Consider the following 18227-nt stretch of genomic DNA (forward strand, 5'->3'; position numbering starts at 1 on the left):
AGTTCATCCCTCCCGTGGGCTCTGTGTCTAAATGACACACGAGTCTAAACGACCTCTTTATTTTGATGAGGCCTCAAAGTGGGATTTGGGGGCCAGCCTTGTGTGGAAAAGCAATTTATACTGACTCAGTTAATTGGGTGTTTGCCCAAACTCCCCTCCATGGTGGGCCATGCAGACGCAACTAAACTGCAGCCTTCCTGGGTCAAATCTGCCTCAGGTTTGAGAGGATTCTGGGTCAGAAAAAGAAAACCTAACAGCTGACTTAGGTAAGAGGGCTTGAAGGTGAATGAGAAGCAGTCTGTGTTCAGCCCCCTGGGCTCTGCTGAGAGCCCGGGTCTGATCCTCTCCCATCCGCGTTCCTCAGCTGGGTCGCCCTCACTCTCTGGCGATACGGGATGCTCTTGCATCTGTTGCATGATTCAGCTTCTGCATCTCTTTCTTCCAGAGTTCTGCAAAGGCTCACCGGTGAAGGTCTCGCGTTTATTGCCCTCATCTTGTTCAGCCTCCTGGTGTAATTCTTTGTGCGCTTATGCCCCTTTCTTGGTGAGCATCTCTGGGAAGACACGGACTGTATCTTATCACCTTGCTTCCTTCTCTTGCCCCCAGGTTCTTCCTCTTCCCAGCACCAGCTATTGGGCTTAGCTAATACCTCACATCCCACTCACATTTATTCATTCAACAACATTTTATTGAATGTCTACAATGGTGCTGACCCTGTTCTATGTGCTGAGAATACAATGGTGGCCAGGCATAGATCCTTGCTCTGGGAGCTGACATTCAAAACAAATAGCAAACGACATCGTATCTAAGAAGGTGGTGAGTGGTATGGAGAAAAAGGAAACAGGTGAAGGGGAGCGGGTAGTGCTGGGACAGGGAGGGCCTCGCTGACAACACAATTTGAACAAAGACTTGACCTACCTAATGTTATGGCAATAAAGCTCTCCACAGTGCCATAATTTTCTTATGAAAAGTGACTGGGTCGCCCAACACTGATTTCAAAGCCCTTCTGGAAAGGCAATCCCTCGTTAGCAGCTCTTTACCTTGTGAGAATTACTTTATGTTGGAAGACGAAAAAATAAGCTAAAAAACTTGACAGTAGCGTTTTGATGTCTGGGTGAGAGACAGTAAAAGGCGAGATGAGCTTAGTCTATTAAAGAGTTCACCAGTTTTTTGCATACTTAGAATCAGGGTAATTGCCAATTCTGTTGTCTTAGAATCACACTGACTTAGGAAGGCCATTCAAATGAAGAAACTTAAAATCCCAGCGCTTCCTAGGATTTGTTTTTGACCTGCCTCTGAAGCGTTTTGCAGGAAAGGGCGTTTCTGAGGGGGTCAGTGTGGTTGAGAAGCGGACAGGTGAGTTCTCCCTGAAGGAACACTCCATCTTTGTGGCCTGGCAGGTGAGCCCTGGAACACTCCCACCTCTGTGTCCTGCACCCACACATCAAAAAGCACAGGAGTTAAAGACAACCATCAACTCTGGGCAGGTGGAATGTGGTCTCACTTATATAATAGAATCCGAGGTTTCTTTTCAGGCTGGAGGGGACTTCAGTCATTATCTAAACCAGACATGCAAATTAGCACAGGCCTGGAGGCCCAAAGCCTGAGAGAAAGCATATGTGGCCATATAAGAATTTTAATAGAAATTGAAAGTATGACTCATAGCAGAAAAACTGCCTTTCTCTCAACTCCTCTAGGATATTGGGCAGGCCAAAGACTTTTGAAGCTCGAAGAGTTTTCATAGTTATACCAAGAACGGTTTTCATTTCTTTGGAAGAGGGGTACCCAAATCTTATCAAGTCTAAGGTCATTTGTGGTGTTATTAAGGGTTCTTAAAGATTTTCATGGGAAGGAATTCCATGATTTCTCTTTAATCCATTCCAAACAGGGAAACAGTTCACTGCCATGGAAAAAAACTCTAGATTGAGGTTCAGAACTCCTTGGTTCCCCACCCATCTCTGCCAGTTATGAGCTGTGTGAACTGAGGCAAGTGACAATCTCTCTGAATCTGTCAACCTATCCGCAACAGGGGAAAAAACGATTCTCCTAAAATTTAAGAATTTGGAAAAGCAAATAGCCTGTTTAATCCTCACAGGGTTCTTTTGAGAATCAATGAGATCATGCATGTGAAAATGCTTTACACACTCCAAATGTCTTCTAAGATTATAGCTGATTTTCTTTTCCAGAGTTTTATTCCTTGGGAAGAAGTTAATCTTTCTTGTGTCAACCAAGGCTAATTTCTTCTGGTTCTTTGTTTAGGGAAGCAGAAGGATTGAGTAAATATTTAATTAAATTGACAAACTAGATTTTCCTTCCCCAGTGAATCTATCAGCTGTCAATGTTATTTACTGAATATCTACAGGGCTGGAAAAAAGGGATACAGGACAAAACTCACCATTAAAGACGATAAGATAATCTGTAATTAGGTCCGTTGATGGCTAGTGACTGAGATAGGGTCCCGAGAAGAGACTGTAGTCTTTGTGGGTAAGGAAAAAGTATCCTGACGAGGGTGGGACTTGAATTGGGCTTTGAAGGATGTCCTGGATTTTGATAAAGTAATAATCTCGCGTAATTTACCACTTTCTCTTTCGAATGTGCCTAACACACGAATTTGAACTTCATCAGAGGTGTGTTAAACTTTTTATTGATCCTCACATGGGATTGCTTACAGATCTCTGAGGCTGGAGGGGAGAAGCCCACGTGGGTTAGTGTTTCTAACCATAGTATTTCTTCCTCAGAGACTTTATCTTCTCTCAAAAGGATATTTCATGAGAAATAATTATTTATTATCTTAGATATGGGCTTCTCTGAAGAGAGTATGATGTTACATCTATAAAAAGAACTTGGGAAAGGTTTTTATCTTAAGATAACAAATGATGCTATCTATGCCCTGGCTTTTCACTAGAAGATTCCCCAAGTCCCTATACCTCTGTCTGGCAGGAGAAAAGCTTCTCTCTTTCTCTGGGGTGGGGAAGGGGGGGAGGGAGAGGGGAGGGAGAGAGAGGGGAAGAGAGATGGAGAAAAATTTGGTTTACGAGCGTGGGAATAAACAAACTTCTTTTAAATACTTTCAGCAACTACTGACCCTCAAACAACCTCTCTGTAGAATTTCTAAAAATCAGTGTATTTTGCAGAACAAATGCATTTGGAAGATTGTGTGTGGAGGTGGCCACCAGTGGATTACCTAGAGCACTTGTGGACCTCGCCTTTTCTTCCCAGAGTACTCTGGGACCCCCACTCCTCAACACAGCTAACAGCCATCACTTCCAGCTTCTATTACAAACCAAGACCCTGCGGTCATGGAAATGGAGTTACATCAACCAAGGCCAATTTCATTTTGAGTCGGAGCTCTATAATCTGGAATGGGATGACATGTCTGAGTCAAAGTGAAACCTGGTAGGGATGGGAGGGCTAAAATAATAGTAGTCAAGAGTCTGGAGATGAATTGGAAATGCAAAACCCAAACGGCCCACTCAGTAAGTGTGAAACGCCACTGACAAGTTAGTGGAGCTGTGGTGGCACTCCACCTCACCCACCGAGTGTCCACCGTCGGGACACCCCTCCCTGGCACTGGCGGGTGGAGCAGCTGTCTGGCCGAGTCCAGTTGCAGGGGTGCTCTGGAGGTCAAGTTGGCCCCAAATACCTTTCCCACAGCCTTGCACCTCTTCCCCTCCCGCTCTGAGGTTTACATAAAGCGTTTTTCTTTATTAAGGTGCAGCTGGGTTCATGTTTTCACTGTCACCTTCACTGACGTTGCAGAGCACGGTGGCGCCTAGCAGATTCTCCGAGGAAGCATGTAAGAGCAGTTTTGATAAACATGACGAAAGATGCCCAAGGGGGCAGGAAGGCCAAAGTGGGCACTTCGAAGCAGCCAGGAACAATACCAGGGGCCAGGATGCCTGCTGGCACAGGGAAGAGGAGAGACCAACGGTGCAATGGCAGAAAGGACGCCGATGCAGAGCAACGAAGGCACACTTTGTCTCTGTTAAGTATTCAAGTAAAACTTGGCTCTCGGTGGTGGGGTGATGTGTGGGGCGAGAATTTCATAAGCAGTGGGAGACGCCTACTCTCAGAACACTCAGCTCCAACTTCGCCAACCAAGGGCACCTATGGATGGAGAAGGGGGTGTAGGCTGGGATGCTGGAGCAGCCTGGCTTGTGTCTTTAAAATGGTCCAGGTGATGCTGATCTCCTTCCTTTTCCTGGAGAGCCATGGGTCAATGAAGCTTATTGAGGCAAGGCCTTGCCTACCTCTTGTAATCTGAGGAAATTTCACAACTAGATGTATCGAGCTAATATCCACCACCCTTGTTTTTTTAAGTTACGTTTACTGCAATCCTTATTGATCAACAGAGTGTTACTCAGGATAGCATTTCCTTTTCTAAATCTCTTCTTTCTTTCTTTGATTTTTAAAAATGTAATATTAAACACACAAAATGTATAATGTTGTGTAAATTATAAAGCACAATAAAGAAAAGGACATCTGTGAAGCCACCTAATATGCTTCTTGAAATGCAAGAACCGAGTACCCTGAGTGAGGGTCATGAGTTGAGGACCATAGCAGAAATCAGTGAATCTCACCATATCATCTTAACAACTAGATGACATCAGCTTCCTGGAAGAAATGGGCCGTTCCATGTTGTGCTGGATGGAAGAGGGAGATGCAGTTGGGGGCCTGGCACTGCCTGGGTGGGGAGTGGGCTGCGGTAACAGGCTCTGTGCTGCTTTCTGATTCCTACTAGCGTTGCCATTTGAGCTTAACGCATCTGTGCCCCAGTTTTCTTATATGCAAGATGGGAATAATAATCGTACCAACTACATAAGGTGGTTAGGAAGTGTAAAAATGAAGTGAATAGAAAAGTTTTTGGCACAGAATAAGCCCTCAATCAATGGCAGTTGTTATCGTTATGGGGCGGGGGGCAGGGTTGATAAGAAAGGTAAGGAAAGGAGGGTTGAATGAGCAGGAGTTAACCTTTCCTGCAATATGACTTTCCCTTGTCCTGGTCCTGTCCTTGGCCTCTTTCTCAGTGGCACCCGTAGCAAGAGGACCCAAATCTGAAGGGCCTCCAAGGGGAGTGTAAGCTGATAAAAAATGGGGCAAAAGGGGGTGATGTGGAACCATCACCTTGTTACTGAAATCTGCTCTCGGCAAGCTCTTCCCTCTACTTCTGGGTGGGACCAATCACAGCCTGGGAGGAATCACGTTGGGGTCAAATGAAGGGGAAATTGTGGCAGAAAGGGAAAGGCAAGTCCTGAGCCCATCTTTGCAGTGGACGAGGCCAAAACATCACTCTTGGATTTAGAAACATCACGAAGGGTGAGTTTTACAGTAAGTCCTTGGGGAGTAGTTTAAGGCAATTTGTCTATATTTTCCATCCATCCATCCATCCATCCATCCATCCATATCCATCACCCATCCATCCATCCATCCATCCATCCATGCATCCATCCGTCCATCCATCATCCATCCATCCATCATCCATCCATCATCCATCCATCCATCCATCCAACCATCCATCCATCCATCCATCCATCATCCAACCATCCATCCATCCATCCATCCATACATGGCCTTTTCTAAGGCACTGTCCCTGCCTCCAAGATGCATCAGGTCTTGCAAGACCAAAGGCTGTTGGATATACTCTGTCGGATGCTTCATTGGGAAGACAGTGGGTACAAGCAAAGCGCCGTGGGGCAGGGGTGGTTGAGGAGACATCGTCTGACCTGGGCCACCAAGAGTGAGTGTGGCTCATAGGGTGTGGATTGGGGTGGGAGCGAGACAGCCGAGGATGGTATGTCAGGCAATGGGAGAACGGGAAACATTCAAAGTTCTGTTTGAAATGGTCTAGACAGGAATCCATTCACATTTGAAGGACACATTTTTTTGGTCGGAACCTAAATGGGTAAAAACTGTGCTGCTGGCCAAGCTGTCACTCCACCCAGACCCCGAAGTGACCCAGGCCGCGCTGGACGGTACCTCTGTCCATCCTGCTTGGCGGGACCTGGACAGCCTGCAAACTTGCACACTCCGGAAAGGGCGGGTTTTTCCTCACGATCCCTCATGAGGTTGCGGCAGTCAACTGATGTGAGTCAACTGGAGAAAGGAGAGCAGTGCCTGCTTTACTCCAGGGGGTCACCCAGTTGCGCCTGCCTGTCTCAAACCCTGGGGGCTCACGGCTGACACCCACCTACCTTGGAATTCCCTCCCCGAGATGAGAGAGACCTATGGTGGTAGATTTCTTTAAAAATTATCAATTAATTGATCAAACACAGAAACTGAGGGGAACGATCATCGGAAGATATATTTATACATATTTCAAAAAAAAATCTTCGAAGGAATAAAACGTACACAATTTGAATTATTCCTGAGATGGAAGAGCTCCTTCAAATAAGGGGATTCGTGCCGTAACTGGGACTAAACAAAATGCCCCAGCGAAATCCCTCTACCTGCCTCTAACGTGCAACACGGAAAGCCGTTTGCATCGTTATCCTGGAACAAATTTACACTTGTCTTAGGAAACAGGCTAAGTGTTTCCAATAATTTAGAGAGAGTGTGTTCTAGTCGCTGTGGAACCCACACATGCGGTAACAGCGCACACAGCACACCCACGGAACAAAATAACAGTTCTTTTACTCAGAGAAAGGAAGGATAATGGTTACTTAGAAAGTGTCCCAGACAAGCTGTCAAATTGAATTCAGAGAGCTGGAGTCTGACTCCAGGACAGGGCTGGCTGGCTCAGCTCCCTCGGGGTTGGGGTTTCCTGCCTGCTCCAGCTTACAGACAAAGATTCTTTGTTTCCAGCACTCTCTCTCTCTTTCTCTCTCTCTTTCTCGCTCTCTCAATCTCTCTCTGGTGAAAACACACACACACACACACACACAACATGTAGCTCTCCAAAGAGGGTCAGATTGAAAGCAGACAAAACATTAAGTCTGGAATTTCAAAGGAAAACAATTAAAAAAAAATAAAACGGAGAGAGCAAGCTACTGTCTGTTCTATAATCATAAATCTTGCCTTTGGACACAGAAACAGCACACACTCACACACACACACACACACTCAGCAATCATCCCTGCTTTTGCTAAAAATGGATTAGGGGTAGTTCATCATAAAGGAAAAACATATAATGACAAAGTTCTTAACAGGCTCTCCTGGGAGGCCTGAATACCCTCAAATTTTAAGTGCACATTAGCGGACACAGACAGAGCCCGTGGAGCCACATAACCTGCTCCATGAGAGATGTTATTTACTCCCTAAAAATAACAGGCGATTACCTCACAGCATTACAGGCCTTTTCCTCAGGCACACGTGTTCCAGACCAACCCGCACTGGCCATCCCGCACAGGGCAATACGCACACGGCCCAAGGCCCCGCCAAACACACGCTCACCCCCTGAGACCCTGACTCAGGCTGCTGCCTCGAGCCCACCCCCCCATGCTGGGCCCCCAACCTGCCACCCTTGTTCACTGCCACACACACAGGGCACAGGAATCCACATTCTGCACGCATCTACATTTTCTCCATCAAAGCAAAACTTCTCGGGGCATCTTTTAAATCATGGAAAAATTTGGAGATGTAGGAAAGCAGAGAGGAAAGTCTACTGCACCCCGAAGGCCCCTTTGGCTTTAACAAGCATGAACTCATGGTCAACCTGACTTCAGCTCTCCCCCCACCCATGCCCCCTCCCTGCCCTGACTATTTTGAAGCAAATCCCTGGCTCCTTTGCTGAGCTTCCTGTCACACAGGGACACTATACCCGTCTTTCGGTTTCGTGTAACCCCCTAAGAGTCCCACCCAAGGCTCCCCCTTCATGCTCGCGTCACACACCCAGGCCCTGGTGTTCCCAGGGGGCACACTCAGGTATACCCACGGGAGCCCACCTGGTCCCGTCCCCCAAACCCAGCCCGAGCACACGCAGCCCCCGCACAGGATAGATCCAGACATGCTGGGTCTTTGATGCCCACCTTCCCTTCATTCGATACCCATTTCCAGCACCACCGTGCTGGGTCCTTCCAGAGGCCTCCCATCTTTCACTACGACCTCTATCATTAAATCATCAAGGACACCCCACAGGCGATGGAAATGCAGGGGAAAGTGCCGAGAGGTGGTGCTGTAGCAGCCGTAGCCAAGACGCAGCACTGACTTACAGCCCATCTGTGTCTCTGACTACATCCTCTTGAGGGGAGCTGGCTGGGTACCACGTTTCCGAAGCTCAGCCTAGTGTCCCATACACGGTAGGTTCTTAATAAATGAAGAGATGCGTGAACGGGGTGGAGGAGGGCACGAGTCCTGACTAAGGTCCTGAGAGAAGCCCTTCCCTTCCTGTGTGGTCTTGGGGGAACCCACGCCTTCCCTGGCCTCCTATCGCCTCTGTTCCATGAAAGGTTTGGAGTGGATGGTCCACTTTAACATTTAATGATCTTTCATCCCTTCATTTCTCTTAGGGAACTTCTTGTAGGTCACATGCATTTTTCTATTTGATTATATGCAGTTTCATATTATTCCTTAATCGTTCCATATGTGAATCTCCCGAATAAGATTTTAAACAACTTGGCCATCTCATCTACGGTGTTACCACGCCATCTGATATGGTGTCTTTCATAACCCTGGGCGTAGTGTCAGCATGTGGTAAACCCTCAAGAACATTCTAATGATTCTGTGATAAAATCCTAATTACTACTGTAATCCATGGAGCAAGCATATTGTGTACTTACTGGTGCATCAGATGCCCTGGTAAGTGATTTCTAAGTATAATAGCCCTCTTGAAGGGGCACTAAGATTGCCTTCATTCTATACGTGAGGAAACTGCGGCAGAAAAAAGTAAGTGACTTGACCAAAGTCACACAGCCTGTTTGAGTCCAGAGCCTGGGTTTTGAACCAATATGCTCCAAGGCTGAGATATGAGATAAATACCTGCCTTGGGGAAATGGAGAGCATTAATTAAAGAAGGTTTAAGATGTTTGTTAGATGCTTGATGCAAACTATTATATAGAGAATGGATAAACCACAAGGTCCTACTGTATAGCCCAGGGAACTATATTCAATATCCTGTGATGAACCATAATGGAAAAGAAGATGAAAAAGAATGTATATATATGTATAACTGAGTCACTTTGCTGTGAAGCAGAAATGAACACAACATTGTAAATCAATTATACTTCAATAAGATAAATTTTTAAAAAAGATGTCAGATGCTTGAATGAAATATGTTGATGATGAGGTGAGAAGCAGCCTGGAGGGAGGAGTGAACAGCAAGACCTACGTTGGAGTCCTGCTCTATCCTAAGACCTGGGTGACTTCAAACGGACCCTGTTATCTCTGTGCCTTGTTTCCATTATCTACAGAATGGGGATAATAATAATATCAGCCCTGCCAGCTCACGGGGATGGTGAGGGGTGCAAATGACGTAATAGATGTGCAAACGCTTGGCAGACAGTGAAGGGCTGCAGAACCGTGGTCCCGGCTATGTGCACAGGTCCTGCCATCTGGAAATCTCCTTGCAAGAAGCAGGGCTCTCATTAGCATAATCTTCAGCACCGGTTAGGCATTTCACTCTGAAGGCCATGGAAAGGTGGTTTCTCCCCCTCTCTCTCCCACACTCAACGTGCAAGAAGACAGACTTTTTATCCATTAGCCCAGGTGACTGCAGGCCAGGGCTGTACCCCCGGCCGCAGGTGACCTGCGTGGGTTTGCATTTCACAGCGGGTCCTGAAAGGCTTCCCGGGCGGGGGCTAGAGGCTCAGCCTCCACGGGCCGGTTTATGAGTTCCAGGAGTTAATAAACAAGGAGCTCAGTATCCTCTGACTTTTGGAGACTCAGAGGTATTTAAACAGATCCAGCACAAGGAGCTAAGGAAATGAGGGTTTAGGATGCAAAGCAGCTCTGAAGCAGAGCGCTGCTGCCCGTCCAGGGGATGCGCTGGCAGGGCCCAGGGCAAGGCTGCCCGGAAACACGGTGGAGCTCTGACCTGCATCCCGGGCGGACACACTCATCCCTGGGCATGGAGGTCAGAGCTCGAGGTTTAGAGAATCCTCAGTCCGGGCCCCGGGACTCCCACGTATTGGGTTGGCCAAAAAGTTCGTTCAGTTTTAAGCAAAAATAAGACACATCTTTCATTTTCACCAAGAACTTTATTGAACAATGTATTCATTAACAGAACGAACTTTTTGGCCAACCCAATACTTGGAATGGCCATTTAACTTCTAGAACCCCAGTGCTCTCCGGATAAGATCAGGTAACCAACACCAATCCCAATGACTACTTAGATACACACGATGAGAACATATAAGAATGGGATTTCTGAGAGCTGAAGGGATGGACTCATGTAAAGCTGTTGCAATCAATAGCAATAAAAATTATAACCTCATCAATGACAAGGATGAAAAAGAACTAATAATCCAGTGGTCAGTTCAACCTGCTCTTCCATTAGTATAACATGAGGTCCTGCTCTGTCTTTTCTAGGTCAATTTGGGGCCAGGAAAGATAAAGATCAACCTCCCAGTGTGTCTCCAAGACAACCTGGGTGGCTCTGAGACGGGTCTCCCTTTCCTCTTTCTGGTTCCTGTCTGCCGTGTAGGTCAGCCCTGCTCAATCTTGGCTGCAGGTTTAAGAGTAACGGGGAGAGCTTGAAACAATTCCCAATGCCCGGCTGTCACGCCTAGAGATTCTGAATCAGTTGGTTGTGTCTTGGACCTTGGCATCAGTATTTTAAAACATTTTTTATTTTTACTTCTGTTGTATTTTTTCATATATATATATTTTTCCCCCCTGTATTATACAGTAAATCCTTGTTGCTATTTTATACATAGTGGTGTGTATCTGTTAATCCCATACTCCTGATTTATCCCTTCCCCCACCCCTTTCCCCTTTGGTGACCATAAGTTTGTTTTCTATGTCTGAATCTGTTTCTGTTTTGTAAATAGATTCATTTGTATTACTTTTTAGATTCTACATATAAGTGGTATCATATAATATTTGTCTTTCTTTGATTTACCTCACTTAGCTTGATAATCTCTAGGTCCATCCATGTTGCTTCAAATGACATTATTTCATTCTTTTTTATGGCTGAGTAATATTCCATTGTATGTATGTGCCACATCTTCTTCATCCATTCATCTGTTGATGGACCCCTGGGGTGCTTCCCTGTCTTGGCTACTATAGCTAGTGCTGTTATGAACATTGGGGTGCATGTATCTTTTCAAATTAGCATTTTTGTCTTTACTGGATATATGCCCGGGAGTGGGTTGCTGGATCATATGGTAACTCTATTTTTAGTTTTTTAAGGAATCTCCATCCCGTTTTCCACAGTGGCTGCATCAATTTGCATTCGCACCAACCGTATGAGGGTTCCCTTTCCTCCACACCCTCTCCAGCATTTATGATTTGTAGGCTTTTTGATGACGGCCATTCAGACTGCTGTGAGGTGATGCCTCATTGTAGTTTTGATTTGCATTTCTCTAATAATTAGTGGTGTTGAGATCTTTTCATGTGCTTTTGCAGTTTTTATTGTGGTAAAACATACATCACATAGAATTTACCATTTTGACTATCTTCCAGTGTACATTTCAGTGGCATTAAATAATTCACGTTGCACAGCCATCACCATCAGTACTCTTTCATCTTTCCAAACTGAAACGCTGGGCCCATTAAACAATAACTCCCCATTCTTCCCTCCTTCCAGCCCCTGGCAACCATCATTCTACTTTTCTGGTCTCTGCCCGTTTAAGGTCCCTCCTATGAGTGGAGTCATACAATATTTTCCTAGGGCATCAGTAATTTTAAAAAGCTCTCCAGCTCATTCTCTGTGCAGTTTGGAATAGAGGGTAGTGCCAAGCAGGGGTTATGTATGAATTCATCTTTGGGAGGAGAGGATAGTGCAGGGATGTGGATGGAGATGATAGTAGAAAAACTGCAGGGACAGAGAAAAATAATGGAAAAAATTTACATCTCCACCCACACGACATTTAGGCAAGGTATTGCTTTCATGAAAAGCCAGCTAGAAGGGAAAGGCTGTGTTTGTCAGGGAGACTATCTGAAGTAAGGGATTTTGAATCCTACACCCTGGGTTTGAATCCTTGTTCTGCTGTTGAATAGCTGTGTGCCCTTCAGGGAGCCATTTAATAGTCCTGAACCTCACTTTCCCTGTCTGAAAAATGGGGCTAATTCAATCTACCTCTTGGGGATGTTGCCGGGCTTAAAAGCAGAGGCAAAGCACGTGAAAGTGTCTGAGGCATTGCAGAATCCTATACATATGACAGTGGCGGCTGCATTGAAAATGGGTAGCAGTTGCTTCCATTCTAATTTATTTTCTTAAGTGCATTAGCCTTGGTATCCGGTAGAGAGAGCATAATTGTTCTAGCTCGGTCCAATCTGTGACCATAGAATATTTAATTTTGGAAAAAGCTTAAAAACTGCTACAAATTAATTTTTAAAATCTAGCCTTACTTCTTGGGCACCAATAAACCTTAGAGAGTGCAATTGTTTTCAAGAGACAAGCTGGAAAGATGATTATGCCATTTTAAAGTAAAAAGACATACTCATTTGATAAGCACATTGAAGAAGCATTCATAGAAGCATTTACCTCTTCAACTTCTTTCTTTTGTGCTTGATGCCAGCACCTGTCCTTTGTGAAATAAACACGTACACTCATGCACACACACACACACACACACACACACACACACACAGAGCTCTGGTCCTCTTGTTGGACTCTGGGGTTGTCTGGGGCTGTGTGTGTGCCTTATTCAAACAAGATGGAGCTAAGGTTGCATGACGTCTTCTCTTTATTTTTCCATTTAATATTTTAAGAACCCAAGATAGCTATTAGAGAAAAGCAGAAGAGAGAGGTGGGGAGGAGGGTGAAAAGCAGGGAGAGAGGAGCGTGGCTAGCTTTGTCTTGCTAATGTACTTTGTTTTGTGGACGATGGGCCGTTTAGACAGATCCAGACCACCTCAGGAGGGGGAAGGCGACAGAGCAGCAAGACAGCTCAAGTGGAAAGCTTTACTGGGGACAAAAGCTGCACCTGCAAAGCGCAGACATAACCGTTTCTGGAGGCCAGGGCCGATGCTGGGAGATAAATGCCCAGCACCACCTGACTGAGGGCTTTGCAGTGCACACTTGCCTGGATGCTGCAGTTCATTCATTTCAGAAGAGAGGCAGCTCCTGCAAAAGCCCCAAAGAGCCCAGCGTGGCATTACAAACTCACAAAAGGACCGAGGGAAGGAACAGCAGCGCAGGTAGAGGAGAGGCTGAAAGCTAGGACCCTTGGAGGCGTAATGAATCGTTTATCAGCGCAGTTCAACCCAGAAAAACTTGCTTCTTAATGAGAATCTGTATTTTACGTCCAATATCAGATATTCTCTCATAGGCTCTGCCCCCAGAGTCTCCCTGGTTAATCCTGGTGGTGTTAGCAGGTCCCAGCCTGCAGAACTGGAGGAGTTTTCAGGGATCTCCTGCCTCCCTTCCTCCCTTCTTTCCTTTCCTTCTTCCTTCTCTCCCTCCTTCCTGCCAAGACATGGATCCCTATCTGCAGACGAAACGAACTTCAGTAAGTGAACCAGATCAGAGCAGAGGGGCCCGGGACGAACGCAGACCCTCACCTGCAGCAGCCAGGAGCTCGACAGTCAGGGGTGACTCTTACTGGTTTGGTTTGGCCCTTTTATTTGATAGGAAACTGAGGCTCAGGGCATGAAATGATTTCCCCAAAGTAAACCAGAGCTGCTCCGACCTCAATCTAATATGTTTGACATTGTAATATATTTTGTCTCTTATGGACGTTTGCAACATGATGGTAAATGGGCCACCTAATAAAATGTGGCTTGGACTGTGTGATGAGTCAATATGACTTCAGATTTTTTATTGCAAAAGCCAATAACTCTGACTTTGAAAGAAAACAGTAGCAGGGACTGGCCCAAGGTGGGGTAAGAGGTGAAGAAAGTCACAGAAAACCAGGAAAGTTTACAAACATATTCATTATGTTGAATTTTTCCTCCACAGAATTGTCTGGTCATCATCTGATTATAAATTGTTAACAGGAAACAGGAAGTCTAATGTGATCGAAGGTGTGAACTTGGTCAAGACACCCAGGCTCACTGGGTCTCTGTTTCCTCCATAACCCAAGACAGTTTTGAACCAAATGTCTCTAAGATTCTTCCCTTAGAAGAGCTTTATGTTTCTCTGAAATATTAAGCTGTGCTAACTCCATGCAACCAACACTGAAAACGTCTTCCTTCATTCATTCTATGCAGCAGGTGTGCCTTAAAGAAAAAGTATTGAAAGAGAGAGCGCCAAGGAAGAGAGTGCCCCTCATACTCCTACTCATCCTTCAAGGCGCCACTCAAAATGCCCCTCCTCCATGGAATTTTTCTTCTGCCTCAGGCAGAATTTTTTCACTCCCATTTTTTCTCCCTTAAACCAGGTACCATGAATCATTCACTTGTTTAAATGCCTGGAATCTAACAGTGTCTGGAGCAGGAAATCTCCACAACGTTGTTTCATGAATAAAGATGCTGAGAAATGTATTGTAATGTTTGCTAAAACCTTCACTGGCGAAAACCATTGGCTGAGACCATTTTCTTTCTCTTTCAACCAAAGCAAAGCAACTACACCAAATCTCCAAATCACCACTTTAAAAATGAATTGGTATCGCTTAAATTTCTTACCAACACCCCCCTGAAAATATGACATTGCAAGAATCCTTGAAATCTTCATTTCGTTTCCTTCAACAAAGAAATCCCCCGCCTTTTGGTTTTGAAAGCGAGCAGCATCCGTTTCCTTCCAAGAGCAACACACTTTCGTTCATGGAGTAGCCACCTCAAGTCGCATCTTTATGGAATTATCACAAGATATTTTGCAACCTTGTCATGTTTTTGCAACAAGCAGCGTAAGGGGGATCAGCTTAGCTTCTAGAAAAGCTGAGTGGACAAGAGAGTTGGGACACACACCTGAGGTTCCCCCACCGCAGTCTTACCATCGTGGACTGTGCTAGGCTGGTAATGAGGACAATTCTACATGTGAGAGAACAGACTCACCTTCTTTGACATTCAGTCGTGAGGACGGGTCCGTGTGGGAGGTTGTGTTATAGGCCAACAGTGAACCTGAAAGGCGAAGCAAAAGCACCAGGTTATAACCAAGACACTCTTCCGAGATCAAGACTAGGAGATGGGATGAGAAGTGAGTGGGGAGGGCAGGAGACAGGGAGAAGGATGGAAGGACAGATGACTGAGTCCTTGAGAGAAAGAAACAGGTAATGTCACCCATTTGGGGGGCCAATCACGCAGGACTGTAATAGCTTCCTGGAGTTAGGGTCTGAGGAAGGTAAGACAGAATGCTCGTGGGCGGGACACACACAGCCCTCCCAGCAGCCACGTTTAAGGTTCTAGAGTTCTTGGGGTCCATACTATGTCACAGCAGGAACACAGGGCTGGGCACCATGTCCTGGTCCTTCGACCGACTTCCCGTGTGACCGTGAATGAGGGACTTTACGTGTCTGGATCTTGATTTCTTCGCCTTGAGCTACAAAAGGGGGTGCAAACTTTTTATACAGACCAGATAGTAAATATTTCAGTCTCTGCGGGCTGAAGACGGCCTCTGTTGCACATTCCTCTTTGTTTTTGTTTTGTCTTGTCCGTGGGCCAGCGCTGGCCAGATTGGACTGCAGCTTGTATTGCCACGCCCCGGAGGAGAAGCCCGGCCACTTTCTTCCCACCGTGATGTCCTTTGGGTTTACAGGTGGGCAAGTGCTTGGATCATCACGCTTGGTGAAGGGGGTGCTAGGAGCTGGGAAAGGGGTGGGGCTGGCAGCGCTCCCTGGAGTAACTTGTGTCTCCCTTTATGCATAGCTAAGAGAATACAACTCAACGTGAGGCGTAAGCCGCTGAATTTTCTGTCATCACAGGGTGCTGATATACAATCTTTTAGAATTAAATGTTCATGCAGAGCTACTTTTAGCAAGCACTGAAAGTAGTTCTAGTCTGGGCATTTTCTAGTAGATTTAGTCTGGGCATTTTCTTTTTTTTATTGTTGTTGCATGTAAAAAACGTCTCCCTTCTTTCCTAAAACTAGACGTGTGCCTTTGTTTCCAGCAAATCCAAGAGCTTTATTTTGGAAAACGTAGGCATTTCTGCCGTCCTCCTTGAGGCTCTCCCGTGGAAACTCTGAAGCACCATCAGGTGGGCTGGGATCTGCTTTTAGAAGCTTTTGACATGGGTGCTGGAAGCTAAAACATCCTTCTAAACCATCCTTTGCCTGCTCCCTGGGACCGAGTGGACGGACTCGGGTGCCAGGGCCTGGAACAGGGAATGGGCTGTCAGACACTGCTATTTTTAGTCTCAAGTCCCGGAAGGGACACGGGAGTGGAGTGGCTGCCTCACCCAGCTGTGGGCGTTTGGTTGCGTGCCTCAGAGAAGCTGTGCGCCCTTCCAGGCCAGATGACGAAGAGAGAATTTTGGAAGAGTCATCCAACTGCCTAGAACCTCTGACTTTGGGCTTGAGCAACTATTCCTTTCAGCTCTGCAACGGTTCCAGACAAAAAAAGCAAAGGGGTGGTGATGGTACTGAGAGAACTCTGTGCCAAAGTGTGGCTGTGTGGAGACACATTTAGAAAGGAGGCGGTCATGCGCTTGGAATAGCCGAGAATCAGATGCGTTTGGTTCTTCCATTCTCAAAAATATCAAGGACAAAGTGATTCCTTGCACTTCGTTTAATATAAATTTTTATGCACATGAGAGTTTAGAATTAGACCTGCTTCTTACCACTTACTAGCTTGATGACCTCCATCCATTTACCCAATCTCTCTAAGCCATAGGGTCCTCCTATATAAAACAGGCTAATAATAACACCTACCTGATAAGGTTCTTATGAGGAGTCAATAAAATAATACACACAACTGCTCGGAACAGACCTTGGCTCAGAATGAATGTTCAATACACACTAGGTATTATCAAGGCTATTTTTGTATCTTTTCTCCCACAGACACAACAATGACACACAATAAACTCTTTATAAAAGAGTTTGCTGGGCATTTGCCTTGTTCTCTGGAATTAGAGTTATGAATGGGTTCTGCTGCAATAAGAAATAATCCTCCATGACTGGAAGGAGGTTAAGAAATGGAAACAAGTGTTCCAAGGGAAGAGAAAACAGTCTCTGGAGTAAGACCAAGAATGTCTGCCTCTCTGTCCCTGACATTCTCGGCCTCAGGCGGAAGCCTCACGGCTGGAGCAAATAAAGAAAAATGATGGTCTCGGAGGACCGAACTGCCTGAGTCATTAGTGCAGATGTAGCTGAGAGCACGAAGCTTAGATAAACCGCACTTATTAAATTTCCCCCTCGGTGAAAGTTCTTCCTTGGGCACACGTGAATTCCAGAGGAAACTCCCAGAAAACCAAGAGGAAGGGTCGTTTGACCTCTGCAAAGCTTGCATGAAATACATATTTCATGGTAAGCTAGGAGAAGGATTTTGCCCTGAAGACTGTTCTTGGTTCAAATTTCACTCCTAGAAGGAGAGGCTGCCTTCCCTGTGGAGGGGCTGATTTGGGGTGTCTGACCTCCTTCCCAAGGGACCAACTTTCCCTTCTCTCCTCCCATTTTTTACTTAACCAGTTCCTCAGGCTACAGAGAGTGGCAAGGCACACTCTTTCCTTAAAGGAATTTGTTCAAATGCAAGAAGGTCCTCCCTGGCGCCTGACCTCTCACTCTGTGGCTTTGGATATCTCTCTCTCCTTCTTTGAGTCACCTTCTGCGTGGGGCGAACACCACCTTGTCAGAGGAAACAGGCTGTGATGCTAGGAGGGGAGCCAACACTCTCGGGATGCTTGTCGTCGTGCGCCGGATGCTTTCTGTCTATTCTCTCACTTAATTCTCACACAGATGATGAAATCAACATTCAGAGAAGTCAAGTAATTTGCCCAGGATCACGTAGCCAGAAAGTCCAGGAGGCAGGATGCCCATTCTGGTCTATCTACAAAATCTGCTCTCAGCCCAGCAGACCCTGCAGCCTCCAGGCTAAATCGAAGAAACAGACAACACTCACCTATGGTGTTGGAATCAAGACAGTGGCTGCCTTTGGGGAGGAAGTGGGGGTGATGGAGTGGGGCACACGGGGGCTTCTAGTCTCCCCCTTGACCTGGAGGGACTCATATGAGTGAGTGGATTCACTTTGTGATAATTCCTTGACATGTGCATTTATGGTTTTTGCACTTCTCTCTCTGTGATACTTTAATTAAAACGT

General features: G+C 45.9%; 1 protein-coding gene across 1 annotated transcript in view; it reads right to left on the reverse strand.

Annotated features, from left to right (window-relative positions):
- The window catches only part of FLI1 (Fli-1 proto-oncogene, ETS transcription factor), a 112899-nt gene that overhangs the window by 14105 nt on the left and 80567 nt on the right, over positions 1-18227 (reverse strand). The window contains exon 5 of the mRNA XM_082845073.1: positions 15031-15096. Within this exon, the coding sequence (XP_082701199.1) occupies positions 15031-15096 (66 nt within the window). The remainder of the gene's footprint in view (positions 1-15030; positions 15097-18227) is intronic.

Source organism: Leucopleurus acutus, assembly GCF_964270905.1.
Source record: "Leucopleurus acutus genome assembly, chromosome: 8".
Lineage (NCBI taxonomy): Eukaryota > Metazoa > Chordata > Mammalia > Artiodactyla > Delphinidae > Leucopleurus > Leucopleurus acutus.